The following is a 17,090-nucleotide window of genomic DNA, read 5'->3' as shown; positions in this document are numbered from 1 at the left end:
GCATAAGTATGTATGTTTATAGTAAGTGTGTGGAAAAGCTTATTATAAAAGTTTAATAATAAAGTATAAAAAAAAAACTGAAAATAAATTAGTCATGCGCAAAAATTACCAATATTGGAAAAAAGTAATTTTTAATTAAACATTTTTATTAAAAAAATATATACAATATACACACAAGCACACATACTCCTACCACATAATATATTATATCTCTTTCCCGTTATTGGCATCCCTTTATTAAAAAAACAAAAAAAAACAAATTAAATATATATTGTATATACTTATTAATGACTACTTACTACCACTACTATTTTAATATAAATTTATTTATTATAAAAAAAAACTACCCATACATATATAAAAAAAATTACTGCATGTTTAAAAGCTTATCAATTACTTTAACAGATTAAGGATCAGTTTGTTTAGCTAAAATGAAATTGTTAAAGTTTAAATAACAAAAAATAAATTAAACTTCAATTAACGACAGATTTTTATCCATATGGAAAGAAAGCTGCTAACTCTGTACCTCAAAGAAATATTAAAATATTTACATTAAAAAAAAAAAAAAAACTATTAAAAAATGTTTATTTGCTTCTGTTCAATTAAACCTTTGAGCTTTTAAAGCTTTTGCATATGGAAAGTTATTTTTTTTTCTCAATCCTTAAAACTTTTAATGAATATTTTAACAAAATTTCTATATATATTTATTTTGTTTTTAAATTTAATCCATGACCTATTTGAGAAAGCTTTGACCTTTTTAAAAAAGCTGTTAAAGCTTTTTTAAATAAAGAAATATTTTTACTTTCTTGAACTTCAAAATTCTTAATGAAAACTTGTCAAAATTTTGTAAAAATATTGATATATTTCTTTATTTTATCAAATTTAAACTTTGACCTTTTTGAAAAAGCTGTTAAAGCTTTTACATATAGAAAAATATGTCTACTTTTTTAAGCCTCAAAATTCTTAATAAAAACTTGTCAAAAATTGTAAAATTAGTAAAATATTTCTTAATTTTATCAAATTTAAACTTTGACCTTTTTACAAAAGCTTTTCCATATTGAAAAATATTTTAAATATTTCAGGCTTCAAATTTCCCAATGGAAACTTGTTAAAATTTATACAAATATTAATAAATTCCTATAATTTATCAAATTTCACCTTTGACCTTTTTGCAAAAGCTGTCAAAATTTCTCCATATTGAAAAAATATTTGAACTTTTTCAGGCTTCAAATTTTCCAATGAAAACTTCTTGTTAAGTTTTTTTAAAATTAATGATAAATTCCTAAATTTTTACAAATTTAACCTTTGACCTTTATGGCAAAAAAGTTAAAATACATCTTGTTTAAACAGTCATCTCATTTTTAAACACATCGTCAAAAATTTCGTACCAATTAAGAAATTTTCAATTTTTTTAAGAAATTTCCATTATTTTTAATATTTAAACTTTGACCTTTATAGTTAAAGACATAAAGTTGACATTTAATTAACAGTTCTAGTGTAATTTTAAGACAAAATAAGTAAATTTTTCCAAATTCTTTTAGTTTTCTATGAAATACTCCTTTAATTTGAAAATTAAACTTTGACCTTTGACGTTAAAATGATAACGGTACCAGTTAAAGTTTTTAACTATTTCAGAGTAACAAATTAAAGATTTGTTTTTTAATAAAATAATTGTTTAATGTACGAAACTAACCTTTGACCTTCCAGACTTTTGGTAAAATTTTTAGGAATTAATTTATATTCTTACAAATAAACTGATCCTTAAATATAATTCAACAATATAATAATTAAATAATAAACATTAAATATAATTAAACTAATTGTTTTTTCTCTCGCCCTCTCTCTCTCCCTTTATATTAATCTCATTTTAGTAATAACAAAAATGGCCGCTTCTATATATGCAACCCCACCGCCTGATTTAAGTAGCGAGGATACAGCTTTATCAGATGTATCCAATACTTCATCAACAACAAATGCAAATGCAACAACAGCAGCAACAGCAACATTAAAACAATTAACTAACAACAACACTAACAACAATATATGTGAGGAAACTTCAACAGCGATAACATCAACAACATCGTCAACACTATCCACAAGCAACAACAATAACAACAATAAACAAAAACGCACAATATCGGATGTTCTTAAAGACACCAGCACAAGCAGTAGTAGTAGCAGCAGCAGTAAAACCCCAATTAACAATATTTCCAACACAACACAATGCTCTTCCAAATTGCCCACAATGGGAAGCTCTACAAATGCCATCGCACATGATAATGGAGACGATGATAATGAGGCAGCCAATACAATGGCTGCTGTAGCCGCAGCTGCTAATGCAGCCATGCAACTACAATTATTAGAAGCCATAAATGATGCTGCCAAAAAACGTCGCAAACAACACAATCCCAGTCGTATGGATGAGGAGAGCAACAATGCGAATAACTCGAACACGTCTGCTCCCACGGTAGACTTTGAGGATAAATTATCGAAAATGTTTTTGCCCAAATCGATGGAACAGTTTAAGGAAACCTTTGAATTGTTACAACAGCAGCAACACATTGAAAACATATCAAAAACTCAGGAATTAAATGATCACAAAATGGTTGATCATCAACAGCAGCAGCAACAACAACATCAACAGGCTTACAGTAATCCATATCATACCTTCTGCAAGGAGTGTGGTGAAAATTTCGAAAATGAATTTAAATTAAGTCTGCACATGATGCAAGAACACAATGAGAACTCGGAGGGTTATGCTAATCATCAGGGAACAACTGGAGATATGACTCCTTTGGATATATTAGCTTCGGTTAAGGTGAAATTGGAAAGGCCTGAGTGTGAATCACCCTCTTCGAATCATAATTCGGATCTAGGTTCTAATACACATGATCAGTCGCAGCAACATAATAATGCCAACTCTGCAGGTCTCTTAACCAATGGCAAAGAACTGCAGCAGCAACAGCAACAATGGATGGGTGGCCCTGCCATGGCTCCCATGGGTTTTCCTTTTCCTCCAGAAGCTGCTGCTGCAGCAGCTCTACAGGCGGGAGGTTATTTGCCTCTACTAGGTGTTCCCGGCTTTCCTGGTGTTGATGGTCTGAATCGTCCTCCTTTAAGAATCTTTAATCCCGAAGCTTTTTGCGAACTGTGCAATAAAGAGTTTTGCAATAAATATTTCCTTAAAACCCACAAAGCCAACAAGCATGGCATCTATGATCCCAGCAGTGATGGTCTCAGTAGCAGCCAGCAACAACAGCAGAATGCCAGCATGAATGCCATGAATCAAATGTTTCAATTACAAATGCAACAGCAACATCAACACTTGCAACAGCAGCAGCAACAAATGCAAATGGAATTGGCCCAGCAGAAGCTGATGAATGAACAGCAACGCAAGGACAGTGAAGCCTCTTCAACTCTTAACTCACCAACTACAAAAGCCACAAGCAGCAACTCGCAACAGCAGTCGAACACACAAGTTACACCACCAGCTCCAGCACCGGTATTTTGTGATATTTGCTCAAAACGTTTTACCAATGTCTTTGCCATGCGTCGTCATCGGGCCAAAGCTCATGAACAAAACTCCAATAGTAATTCACAGCGTAACAGTCCTTCGGAAGGCTCCAGCAACTCCTTAGAAGCCACTACACCTTCTACCCAAACTCCTGAAATAGCAACAGGCAAACAATTCCAAATGCCTGAAGGTTTTCGTCAAGATTTTGTTTTGGAACAGGAGGAAGTATCCTTTACACCCCAACCTCGCAAGCTTTCTCCCCAATCGCAACAACAGGCCCGCGAAGCCAACTTTGCCCATGACAAACTGAAACGTTTGGGTGTTCTCAATCCCGAGGCTTTTTGTGAGATCTGCTGTAAGGAATATTGCAATAAATATTTCCTACGCACCCACAAATGGAAACGTCATGGCATTTTTATGCCTCCCGAGGAAGCGGATAATCCTCAAAAGCTTCCCACTTGGCCATTCATGAATATGCCTGGTATGCCGGTTAATTTAATGATGGCTCAACGCATGATGTCGGGAGGAGCTGAAGCAACAGTAACGGAAGAATTGCCCCAACAGTCGAGTAAGCGCATAAAACTAGAACAACCCGATGAAGATGAGGGTTTGAAGGACTCGAACAATGATGAAAATCAAGAAAATCGCAGTGAAAATAACCAGGTCTTAAGTGTGCCCTCGACACCAGAACCCAGCAAATTAATGGCCGATAGCCAAACTATGGCTCAGAGTCCTGAGGCAGCCATGGGTTTGCAAAATCTACAAAAATTACAGACCATGATACAACAGTTAAACGATTTGAATGGCAAGAGACCCATAGCTTGTCATTTGTGTGGTCGGGAAATGGAAAATCAATATGCTCTACAAGCCCATATAATGGCCGAACATGCAGGAGGTATGGAGGGTGCTATGCCACCTCTAAACTTTCCCTCCCAGCTACTAATGCAACAACAAGCTTTGCTCAAACAGTCTCCCAATGGTTCACCCAGTTCTTTAATGCCCTTAATGGGCATTGGGGCCGGTTCTGGCGAGCTGCGCTGCACTCCGTGTGAAAGAGAGTTTACCAACCTGCCAGAATTTCAAAAACATATCACTGAAGTTCATTTGCTAACCAATACCTCAGGAAGTCCTTTACGCGAAGGCTTTGTAACGCCCGAAAGACCGATTAATCCTGCTATGGCTCAGAGCACCCGACCTCCCTACACCATTACGCCCACCAGCAGTTACTGTGAGATTTGCAATAAGGAATTGTGCAATAAATATTTCATGAAGACTCACATGCAAAGAATGCATGGCATTGAAATCGAAAATGGAGCCCAAATCGGCGGAGTAGTGTGCAATATCTGTAACAAGGAATTGTGCAGTAAATATTTCCTCAGGGTACACAAACACAATACCCATGGCATTATAGAGGATGGAGCTCCCTTGCCACAACCCAGACAAAATGGTTTGAATTTGGAAACGGCTTTGCAGCAACAAATGCTAGAGACAGAGGGTCTGAATAGAAATCTCAACATGAGTCCCTTTGGCAGTGGTGGTTCAGAGGGTAAAAATGATTCGTACACCTCTTCCACATATACCGAAATTTGTCCCATTTGCACTAGACGTTTTCGCAATGTCAAATGGCTGAGAAGTCATTTGATTAGCGAACATGGTCCCTCCGGCATGGACAAGGTACGTGAGTTGGAACAGCAGTATGGTGGCAGTTTAAGTAAACCCTCTAGCCCTACTCTGAAAGTACCTAATGGTTCCAGTTCGGCTGGTTCTTCGAATACACCCACTGCAGTACCCTCACCAGCTCAACTAGCTCAAGCTTTGCAAAATCTCAATGCCCAACATTTGCTACAGAATATGCCGAAAAACAATATGGCTAACGCTTTTAACAATGAACAAAATCTACAATCACCACAGCTGAAGGAATATCAATGTTCCATGTGTCCATTTACCACACCCTACTATGCATTCCTATTCATACACGAACGTACACATTCCATAATCAATAATAATGAGCAGGAACCGGAACAGGAAGAAAATAATGAACAACATTTTAAGCAAGAAAAATTAGAGGAACCGCTACAACAATCTCAGCACCAGGAGGAGTCAACCCAAGAAAGAATGGAGAGTAAATCGTTGAAAAGAAAATCCAGTCGTGAAACTCCCCCCGAAATAGTCGCTTTGGATGAGGATGATAATGAAGAGCTTGAAAACAAGCTACAGCAGGAACAAGTCTCTTTTGTAACCAACAATGAACCCACTAATCTCTCCATGCGTACACCCTCACCCACCGAAATTACCTCTACCACTAGCCGCGAGGATATGCCCAAACCTCTTAGTCCTAAATCCCAGCTAACGCAAGATAACTCCATAAGTGATAGCAAAGATTACCAACAAACTTCAATCTCGCCACGAGGCTTTAGATCAGCAGCTTGCTCACCGGTTTTTTCCAACTTTCAACAACAGTTTTTACAAGAAATCGCCCAACAATCCGGCAAACCAGCTTCATTTGCTGTGCCTCGTGAAGATGAAACATCGACTCAAATGCAGGCATTTGTTATAGAGGCCGTGGCACAAGGTGGTGGTGGTGATGATCATGACGATGCTGATGATGTTGGTGCGGATGTAGTAAGTAATAGATTTGTACCCGCTATTGTATATTTACCCGTCAAAGAACGTCTAACAGGTACTATGAAATTATCTTTCAATTTGACACCTGTTTAAGCTTATATATATGTGTATATTTGTTGGGTTATCTATTTGGCGGGTCCAGCAAATGAAAACAAAAACAGGGTTTCTCTTTTAAAAATATTTGAGGTAAGAGAAAGTGAGAGAGAGAGATAAAAATGGAAATAGGAAGAGAGAACAACAAGATATTAAGGCGAATTAGTAGTAGAAAGCTTTAAGGTGAAGGAGAGAGAGATCTTTTTTCATTCCAATTTTACAGCTTTTAAACAGAATTTATATATATACAAAATCAAGAGAAAAGTAAGATTTTTCTGAAAGAAATTTCTTAGCTTTTAAGCTGAGCTTCTGATGAATCTGCACAATGAAGTGAGAGTGAGTGAGAAAACTTTCTTCCATGAAGTTTGTGAACTGAAATTAGAGCGAATCTGTGCAAGTTAATGTTAGTGGCGAATTCAGCCAAAATAAGTGAATTTATTGTGTTTTTAGTTTTTAAAATAATCTTATTTTACATGAATTCGCCTTGACTGAACTCATAGACTAAGTCAATTAGTTTCCTTGTAAAGTTTTTTATTTACTCAATTCGAATGCATATAAACTGTTCTCGACTGTTCATCTAAGGCCAGTTTGTGTTAGAGATAGGTAAGGAGCTTTTTTGCTCTTTTGCTTTTACGCTTAAGTTCATAGTTGTAAAAAGCTAGCTCTCTGACTGGTTTTGATTGTTTTCTAGAAATGTGTAATCATAGATACGTGTAAAAGAATTAGTACACGAGAGCTCATTGCGTTTAGCTGTTGTGTAGCAACATGCACAGCAATTAATTGTCATTCTCTCTCTCTCTCTCTCTCTCTGAGACCTGTTTATGTTACAGATAGGTTAAGAGCTTTCTTGATCTTTTGCTTTTACGTTTAAGTTCACACTTGTTTAGCAACAGCATGACAATCTGAGAGCTTTATTTTTACTCTCTGCTGTTGTCTGCTTTAGATCAGCGCTAGGCATAAAATTAAAAATTACTTCTCTTTCCTGTGTAAGTATGTGTGTATGCGTTAAAGAAGCAGCACAGCAACAAGTTGATATCAAAGCTTTTCTTTGCCTCTATTTGCTTGCTCTCTCACTCTCTCTCTCTCTCTCTCTTCAAACCGAAGATTAGTATTGCCAACTGTGTGAACATTTAAAAATATTAACAACATTTAAAGAAGCATTTTTTAAACTCTTAAAATCATTTAAAAAAACGTTTTTTAAGATTTAACAAAAAAGACTGAGTGTTGAAACAAATTTTATTAAAAAAAAAATAGTTTAAAATTTTGAAAACAATTGGCAATACATTTAAAAGAGAAACCCTATTATTATAATTTAATTTCCAAAAAAGTGATGGTTAGAAAAGTTCCTACATGTTGTTCTTTAAAAAAATCTTATATATAAAACAAAAAAAAATTTTTTTAATTCTTTTTTTTTAAACCTTATAAATAAGTTAAAGCAAAACAAACTTAGAAAAAATAAAACGCTAAACAAAATACGTAAAACATATTTAGAAAAAAACACATACATGAAACCATAGTTGGATAAAAAAGTAGTTAAAAAAATAAATAGCTACTAATCAAAGAAAATAGCAGGGTTCTAAACAAAATTTAAGACAAATTAAAACAAAAACTGCTTTGCTCAAATATTAAAAATCTAAAAAAAAGAATTTATAGCCCAGTTAATCAAAAACTAAACGTATAGGCCAAAAGTGTTTTTTTTACCAAAACAAAAATTATAACCTTAAAAAAAGCACTTTGTATATATAGAATTTGAATTAAAAAAATAGGTGAACTATATAAAAAAACATCAGGAATTTCTTTAAAAGGCTTAAAGAAAACAAAATAAAAAACATTATTAAAAACTTTTCTCAGGGCAAAAGTACAATTTATGTAGTTGTTAACATAAAAAAATAATTATAAAAAAAAATATTAAAAAAATACCAAAATAACTAAGGCTACCTCAAAATCAAAAATTTATAAAAAAAACTTAAAAACAATAATTTTTTTTCTATATTAAAAAAAACTTAAAAAATTATTATATTTTTTTTATAAAATTTTATTTAATTTAAAAAAAAAGTTTTATATTTTATAAATTTTTATTTTTTATTTTCAAAAACATAACCATTCCAAACCAACTCTAGTCCAAAAAATTTGAAATATTTTTAATTAAAAAAAAAAAAAAAACAAATCTAGTCAAAAGATTTTCCTAAAAAAAAAATAAAACAAGCTTAGCCTGTTTAATTTTTATTAGAAAAAACCGCTAAAATCTAGAAAAAAAATTCCTTTAAAAATTATTCTTCTAATAGAAATTTTAACTTTTAATTTTTTGTTCTCAAAAACCAAATATTTTATTTTATATTTAGTTTTATATAATATATATATATTATTTTTATTCTTAATTTATTTCCTATCTTTAAGTTTTTTTTTCTTAATAATAATAATAATTCCATTTTAGCAATTGCTATTTTAAAATCCCATTATCAAATCAACAATTTTTAAAAAAGTTCTTTTAATTTTTTTAAAAAAAGCTGTGTGCCTTAATAGTAATTGCTAAAATTTTCCAACTAAAAATCTCCCTCCTTATTCCTAAATTCCTTGTAAAAAAATGTATTTTTAGTTATTATTATAAAATGTTTTCTTTAATTTTAACTTAATTTTATTGTATAATATATAATTTTATTTATAATTTAAATGAAAAACACAAATCAATAAAACTTTTAATTATTTCAAAATCATATGTTTTCAATTTTTTTTATAATTTTATTTATTTTTAATTATTTTTTCAAAATATATGCAAATAAAAATTCTATAATAGGTTTTAACTAAATGTCGATTCCCTAGATTAGTGTTAGTGGCTTTAGTCGTGACTAAAGTTCACTTATAGTAGAGACAAATGTTTTTTTTTATAGTTGTGTCAATAAACACTCTATAGTTGAGCCAATAAAAACTCTATAGTCGAGCCAATAAAATGTTTGTAGTCGACACTATGGCCAGTTTTTACTCGAAACTATAGACATTTTATAGTCAATACTAAAGTTTAATATAGTTTGTCTATAGTCGATATAAGTCGAACTACAGTTTATCTTTAGTCGAGATTATATTGTATCTATCTGTCTTAATACAAGAATGTAGTCTATCTATAGTAGAGACTATATACTATAGTTTGTTGCTACAAGTTTCTACAGTTTATCTCTTCATCTAGAGTCTATCTGCTCTCATATGTTCTACAATCCATCTAGAGTTCATCTTCTTTGCGATAGTATGTGTAAAATTGATACTTTGTTCTCGATACTATTGTCTTTATATAAGGGAGACTATAGTCTACTTATAATTGAGAATATAGTCTAGACTTTGGCAAGTCTACAGCCAGTCTATAATTGAGACTATATTACCAGTTGAGACAATAGTCAGTCTACAGCTGAGACTATAGTCAGTCTTTAGTTGAGACTAAAGTCGGTATATAGTTAAGATTATAGTCGAAACAATAGACTGTCTATAGTTAAGACTATAGTCTATTTTCAGTTAATACTATAGACAGTCTACAGTTGAGACTATAGTCAATCTATAGAGTGTCTAAAGTCTGGACTATAAGTGTCTATGTTTCTAGTTGGGACTATAGTCTGTCTATAGTTAAGATTATAATCTGTCTATAGTCAAGTCTATATTCAGTCTAGCTGAGAGTATACTCGGTCTATATTCGAGAATATGGTCAGTCAAGCCTATAGCCAGTTTATAGTCGATACTATAGTTAACCTATAGTAGAGACATTCTACAGTTTATAGTGTAGTCAGTCTATAGAGTGTATATAGTCGAGACAATGGTCTGTCTATAGGCAACTATAAGTCAAACATTCTACAGTTTATAGTCGATACTATGGTCTGTCTATATTCTAGATTAGGGTCTGTCAATCCTATAGTCAGTTTATAATTGAAACTACAGTCAACTTATAGTCGAGACTATTTTCAGTCTATAGTCGCGACTTTAGTCTATAGTTGAGAACTCAGTCTATCTTTGGACAAGTCTACAGTATGTCTATAGTCGGCACTATAATCTGTCTATAGACTACAGTCTGACTAAAGTTTCGCTAATTAAGACCGTAGTCTGGCTAAAGTCTGTCTTTAGTCGAGGACTATAATCAAGACAATGGTATATTTAAAGTCGAGACTATATCCAAGATATAATTCAGTTTATATACGAGTATGTTTATAGTCGAGGGTATAGTTTGTTTATAGATCTATAGTGTAGACTAAAGTTTCGTAATAGTCGAGATAGTTCTAGAATAATCCTCTATATTATTTTCTGATACAACAAATCTCATGGACTTTTCCTGTTATGCTATGTATACACGGTTGTTAGATCTTACAACGTTGGCAGTAAAATGTCTAATAATACTGTCACCTTACAAATTTTGTCTTGCAATATTTTCGATAATGCTTTTTCTGATAACGTTGCAAAAGAAAAGTTGTAAGTTCAGACGACTGATTGTAAGTTCATTAGACATTTTCTGAACATTTTACTGACAACGTTGTAAGATCTGACAACCTCGTATCACGGCTTTAAGACATCAGACCAATTAAATTAACATTTTGATAAGTCAATGCCCATAGAGCTAGTTCTGTGTTAGCTACCTTCATGCAAAAACTGTCCATCTATTAAGTAAAAAACTGCTAACAAGTCTTGAGTATATTTCTTATAAATATAATTATAGTATCTCCTAACAGGGGTGACTATAACATAATATTCCTTGGTCTTAAAAATCTTCTTTCAACTTCTTTTTAATTAAAATTTATTAATACTTCTTTTTAATTAAATAGGGGTACGTTTTTTATTTATATGTGTATCTGTAGTTGTTAAAAAACTAAACCAGCATTATTTAATAACATTTTTAAATTGTCATTTAATTTGTCTTGTTTACATCAACGTTTACAACTATAGTTTACAAAAATTTATTTCATTAGATATGTTTGTTACAAAATTTTCTAATTTCAAACTCATGCTGTGATTTTTTAGGGTTTCTTTCTTATTTTTTGTCTCTATTATTGTCATAAATGACATTTTAATTAGTTACTCTAGTAGTAGTTTGTTTTTCAGGGTTTTTTCTCGAAATGTTATTGACTTTAATTGTTGTTAAGATGTATGTATAATTTTCGATCCATTTAAATTGTGTTGGTGTTTTCTTTTTTTTTAGATTTTGTAATTTGATATATGTTTTGTTAAGTATATCTTAATTTTCTATAAAATTGCTTAATTGAAAGTGTTATCGTTTGAAAATAGGGGGACATTTTGTCATATTTATGTTAAATTAAAGTATTTAATTGAAAATCAAAAGTATTATTGTAAAGTTGATTTGAAATTAAATTTCTGTGTTGTCTTTTTAATAATTGGAAATAAATCTAAAGGTCATGTTATGGTTGTATTACTAACAATAAATTTTAAATAAATTGTAACAACTTGATTTGAATTTGGGTCAAATACAGAGAATAATTAACTATCGAGAATACTGTTTGTCTGTAGTAAAGACTATAATACGTCTACAGTAAAGATTCTGCTAATAGCTAAGACAGTGGGCTGTCTATAGTCACGACTTTAGTCAATACTATAATCTATATAGTCAACACCATATTCTGTCTATAGTTAAGATTGTAGTCTATCTATAGTCAAGACAATAGTCTGTCTATAGTCAAGAGTCTAGTCTGTCTATAGCCAAGACTATAGTCTGTTTATAGTCAAGACTAAAGTCTGTCTATAATCTAGACTATAGTGTTTCTATTGACAAGACGATAAGTGTGTGTATAGTCAATACGATAGTGTGTTTATAGTCAAGACTCTAGTGTGTTTATAGGCAAGACTATAGTATGTCTATAGTCAACTCTATATTCAGTCTATAGTCAAGACTATATTCCGTCTATAGCCAAGAAAATAGTCTGTCTATTGTCAGGAGAATAGTCTGTCTATAGTCAAAACTATAGTCTGTCTATAGTGAAGACTATAGTCTGTCTATAATCCAGACTAAAGTCTGTCTATAGTCTAGACTATAGTATTTCTATTGATAAGACGATAAGTGTGTGTTTAGTCATGACGTTAGTGTGTTTATAGTCAAGACTCTAGTCTGTCTATAGCCTAGACTATAGTCTGTTTATAGTCAAGACTAAAGTCTGACTATAGTCTAGACTATAGTGTTTCTATTGACAAGACGATAAGTGTGTGTATAGCCAAGACTCTAGTGTGTCTATGGGCAAGACTATAGTATGTCTATAGTCAAGACTATATTCAGTCTATAATAAAGACTATATTCCGCCTATAGCCAAGACAATAGTCTGTCTATAGTCAGGACAATAGTCTGTCTATAGTCAAAACTATAGTCTGTCCATAGTCAAAACTATAGTCTGTCTATAGTCAAGACTATAGTCTGTCTATAGTGAAGACTATAGTCTGTCTATAGTGAAGACTATAGTCTGTCTATAATCAAGACTAAAGTCTGTCTATAGTCTAGACTATAGTATTTCTATTGATAAGACGATAAGTGTGTGTATAGTCAAGACGATAGTGTGTTTATAGTCAAGACTCTAGTGTGTCTATAGTCAAGACTTAAGTATGTCAAGATTATAGTCTGTCTACAGTCAAGTAAAGACTGTAGTAAAGACTATAGTATGTCTAGTGACAAGACGATAAGTGTGTGTATAGGTAAGACGATAGTGTGTTTATAGTCAAGACACTAGTGAGTCTCTAGGCAATAATATAGTCTGTCTAGAGTGAAGACTATAGTATATTTATATTCAAAACTATAGTCTGCCTATAGTCAAGACTATAGTGTATCTATATTTAAGACTATAGTCTGTCTCTAGACAAGACCTTAATCAGTTTATAACCAAGACTATAGCTTTTCTATTGTTATGACTATAGCTTGCCTATAGCCAAAACTATTGTGTCTATAGTCAAGACTTTAAACTGTCTGTAGTCAAAACTTTAGACTGTCTATAGTCAAGACAATGGTCTAGACTATAGTTGTGTATAATCAGGCCAATAGTATGTCTATAGTTTACACTATAGTTGCCTTTCTATGTTCGAAGTCATCTAGTCCGTCAATACAACAGCCTATAGTGGCATTTATATTCGATATATTGAGACAAAAATTTTACTGAAGTCAATAGGCGGTCTGTGCTGTAGTACGTTTCTTGTGAAGTCTGAAATCTGTCTATGCCTGTATCTAGTAGAGTTTATCTATAGTCTAGTCTATAGTCTACTTATTGGCTAATTATGATCTCTCTATAATCAAAACTATTGTCTTTTTATAATCCAGATAATAGTCAATCAAATAGATCTATTAATATGCGGGTCTGTTTAAATTGATTAAAATATAAATATTACAACTTAAAGCTGCTTTATAAAATTAGCATATGGCGCAACTATTTTCGAATAATTAGTAATTAAAAATTTTCATTTTTTACGCACTTAATAGCCATTATAATTTTGTATTTGTATTCAAAAATATCCCTCATATGTTTTCAACAAAAAACACTCATTACGATTTTTATCCTAAAAAATATTGATTTTTACTAAGGTTTTACAACAAATTTATGTAAAAAACAAAGATTTTTTTATTATATTCATTTCTATTGTACGAAATGTTTTGCCATTAATCCCTAAAGTAGCCATATAGTTAAGAATTAAAAAAATCTTTTATCAAATCCTGGACAAAACAACCAGCAGCGGTAGCGGCAGCTGTCGTTGGTTGTCTACATTGTGTGTGTGTGTGTGAGCGTACGCCTGCCATATACAGGACTTTATAGTTTTTTTTTGTGTAAAAATGTAAATAGAAAAAAATAAATTAGAATAGAAATCATTTGACCGTGTTAGTTTTGAATACAAGTGTCTGTCTGTCTGTGTATGGACATTTGCTGGTTAGTTTTTTTCCCCCGTAATTTTTTTTATTGTTTTGTATTTTTTTTATTTTATAGGGGAGTTTTTTATTTTTCTAGTTATTTTTAATGATTTTTATGTTTTGTAAGTTTATAGAAAAAAAAACTGCAGATGCATTTTTTATATACATATTAAAATTTTGTTTATTTCACTAGTTTTATCTTGAGTAAATAGTTTCACAACACAGCAGGATCTATTTGCCTTGTGATTATTGACTAGTTGGTGTTTTTTTTTTGTTTATTTTTTTCTTTTATTTTTTAGGACAACTGTTAAATCGTTTTTAATACGGAAGTGATTTTTTTTACATAATAATACAAAAAATGGAAATTACTACAAAAAAACGATATATAATAGTTATGGGGGTGTTTATTGGTTTTTTTAATAGTTTTGTGTAAAAATAAGGACAAATTAAAGAATTTTAGATCAACTGTTAAGAAATTGTAATTAGTACTTTCGTATAGTTTTGGTTGATTTTATGGTGGTTTACTATTTTTTGTGGGAGAAATTTTTTTTGGAAGATTTTTATCGAAAATAAGTATTATTTAAAAGTTGGTATTAGTTTACTTTATGATTATATCTTGCGGGAAATTTGAGATCTTTACATTCATAAAAAAGAAAAACTATGAATTGTAAAAAAGGACATTATACTTATTCTGTTTAAATATGCTAAAAATTTTGACTATAGTCAGTATTATGTTACGTCTTTTGCATAGTGTTATAGACGAGACTATTGACTATTTATAGTCCAAACAAAATTCTAATTATAATTAAAAATTTAGTCTGCTTATAGTCATAACTACAGTTTGTCAATGTCAAGACTATATTTAGCTTATAGTTGAAACAATCGGCTGCTTTTAGTCGATATTATAGTCTAATTTAATCGAGACAATAGTCTTTTACTTCTCCTGTTCAAATATGTCAAAAAGTTGGACTATAGTTACTATCATAGTATGTCTTTAATCAAAATTATATATGAGACTAAAGAGTATCTATAGTCGGAACAAAATTCTAATTACAATTAAAATTTTTGGCTGCTTATAGTCATAACTACAGTTTGTCAATAGTCAAGACTATATTGAGCTTATAGTTGAAACAATCGGCTGCTTATAGTTGAAGTTATTGACTAATTTAATCGAGACTATAGTCTTTTGATTCTCCTATCCAAATATGTCAAAAAATTGGACTATAGTCACTATTATAGTATGTCTATAATCAATATTATATATGAAACTTAAGATAATCTATAGTCGAAACAAAATTCTATCTATAATTAATATTATAGGCTGCTTATAGTCATAACTACAGTCTGTCAATAGTCGAGACCATATTGAGCTTATAGCTAAATCAATCGGCTGCTTAAAGTCTGTTTTAGTCTGTCAAAAGACGCTTATATAGTCTATGAATAGTCGACAATAGTACTGCCAATGCTGTTTATAGTTGTGTCTATAGCTTTCCTGTATACAGCTTATAATCGAGACTATTTTTCGTAATACTATTAAAATCTGGACTATATCTTTTTATAGTATTAACTACAGTCTATATATACTTGAGGCTTTTGTTGCTTTACAGTCAAGCCAATAATCGGTCTATAGTCTATCTATAGTCTGTCTATAGTCAATCTATAGTCTGTCTATAGTCTATCTATAGTCTGTCTATAGTCGGTTTATGGTCTGTCTATAGTCTATCTATAGTCTATCTATAGTCTATATATAGTCGATCTATAGTATGTCTATAGTCTACCTATAATTTGTCTATAGTCTGTCTATAGTCAGTCTATATTATGTCTATAGTCTTTCTATAGTCTGTCTATATTCAGCCTATAGTCTGTCTTTGGTCTTTCTATAGTCCGTCTATAACCTGTGTATAGTCTGCCTATAGTTTGTCTATAGTCTGTCTATAGTCTAACTATAGTCTGTCTATATTCTGTCTATAGTCTGTCTACAGTTTGTCTATAGTCTGTCTATAGTTTGTCTATAGTCTGTATATAGTCTAACTATAGTCTGTCTATAGTCTGTCCATAGTCTGTCTATAGTCGATCTATAGTCTGTCTACAGTTTGTCTATAATCTGTCCATAGTATGCCTATAGTCTGTCTATAGTCTATCTATAGTCTGTCTTTAGTCTGTCTATAGTCTGTCTATAGTCAGTCTATAGTCGGTCTAGAGTCTGTCTAGAGTCTGTCTATAGTCTGTCTATAGTCTATCTATAGTCAATCTATAGTCTATCTATAGTTTATCTATAGTCTGTCTATAATTTGTCTATAGTCTGTCTATAGTCTGTCTATAGTCTGTCTATAGTCTGTCTATAGTATGTCTATAGTGTGTGTATAGTCTGTCTATAATCTGTCTATAGTTTGTCTATAGTCTATCTATAGTCTGTCTATAGTCTATCTATAGTCTGTCTATAGTATGTCTATAGTGTGTCTATAGTCTGTCTATAGTTTGTCTATATTCTCATCACTCAGAGGCTGACTAATGAATTAGAAAGTATTTATATGACATATTATTAATAAGACGTTATCCATGTACTTCTATGTAATAAGAACGATATGTAGTTGTCATTGAAAAGTATATTAAAAGGTAACTGGTTGCAATTGTAAGGCATTACTAAGTTTTTCCTGGGATAGAAATGGTAATAGAAAAAACTATTTCAAATTATCATTTATGTTCATTCAAGTATTCTCTATTAAAAATTGTTTCCTGCAAAACATTTTAGTTACACTTAACACAAACCACCCGCACCCCCACTAAAACTTTTAGTTATACAAATTAAATCTGCAAGCTTTAATTTAGGGGTTGATATTAATCGCAAAATATTGTGAAAATTTCACAAAAATCAAATGCTTTTAATAATTAAAGAACACACGTGTCCATGCAAATTTTTCCATTTAATATGCAAGATTTTTTCCAATTTTTTCATTTTTTTTATTTGCCATTCGTTCTGTCACTTTAATCGCCATG

General features: G+C 31.3%; 1 protein-coding gene across 2 annotated transcripts in view; it reads left to right on the top strand.

The window, feature by feature from the left end:
- LOC111682808 overlaps window positions 1-8,035 on the top strand; it is a 42,763-nt gene extending 34,728 nt beyond the window's left edge. For both annotated transcript variants that reach the window (XM_046952620.1, XM_046952621.1), the window contains exon 2: window positions 1,872-8,035. In XM_046952620.1, the coding sequence (XP_046808576.1) occupies window positions 1,883-6,232 (4,350 nt within the window). In that variant the 5' untranslated portion in view covers window positions 1,872-1,882 and the 3' untranslated portion in view covers window positions 6,233-8,035. The remainder of the gene's footprint in view (window positions 1-1,871) is intronic.
- Window positions 8,036-17,090: the final 9,055 nt, after the last annotated feature.

This window comes from Lucilia cuprina, chromosome 5 (assembly GCF_022045245.1).
Source record: "Lucilia cuprina isolate Lc7/37 chromosome 5, ASM2204524v1, whole genome shotgun sequence".
NCBI classification, from domain to species: domain Eukaryota; kingdom Metazoa; phylum Arthropoda; class Insecta; order Diptera; family Calliphoridae; genus Lucilia; species Lucilia cuprina.
This window is presented reverse-complemented; position numbering and strand designations above follow the sequence as displayed.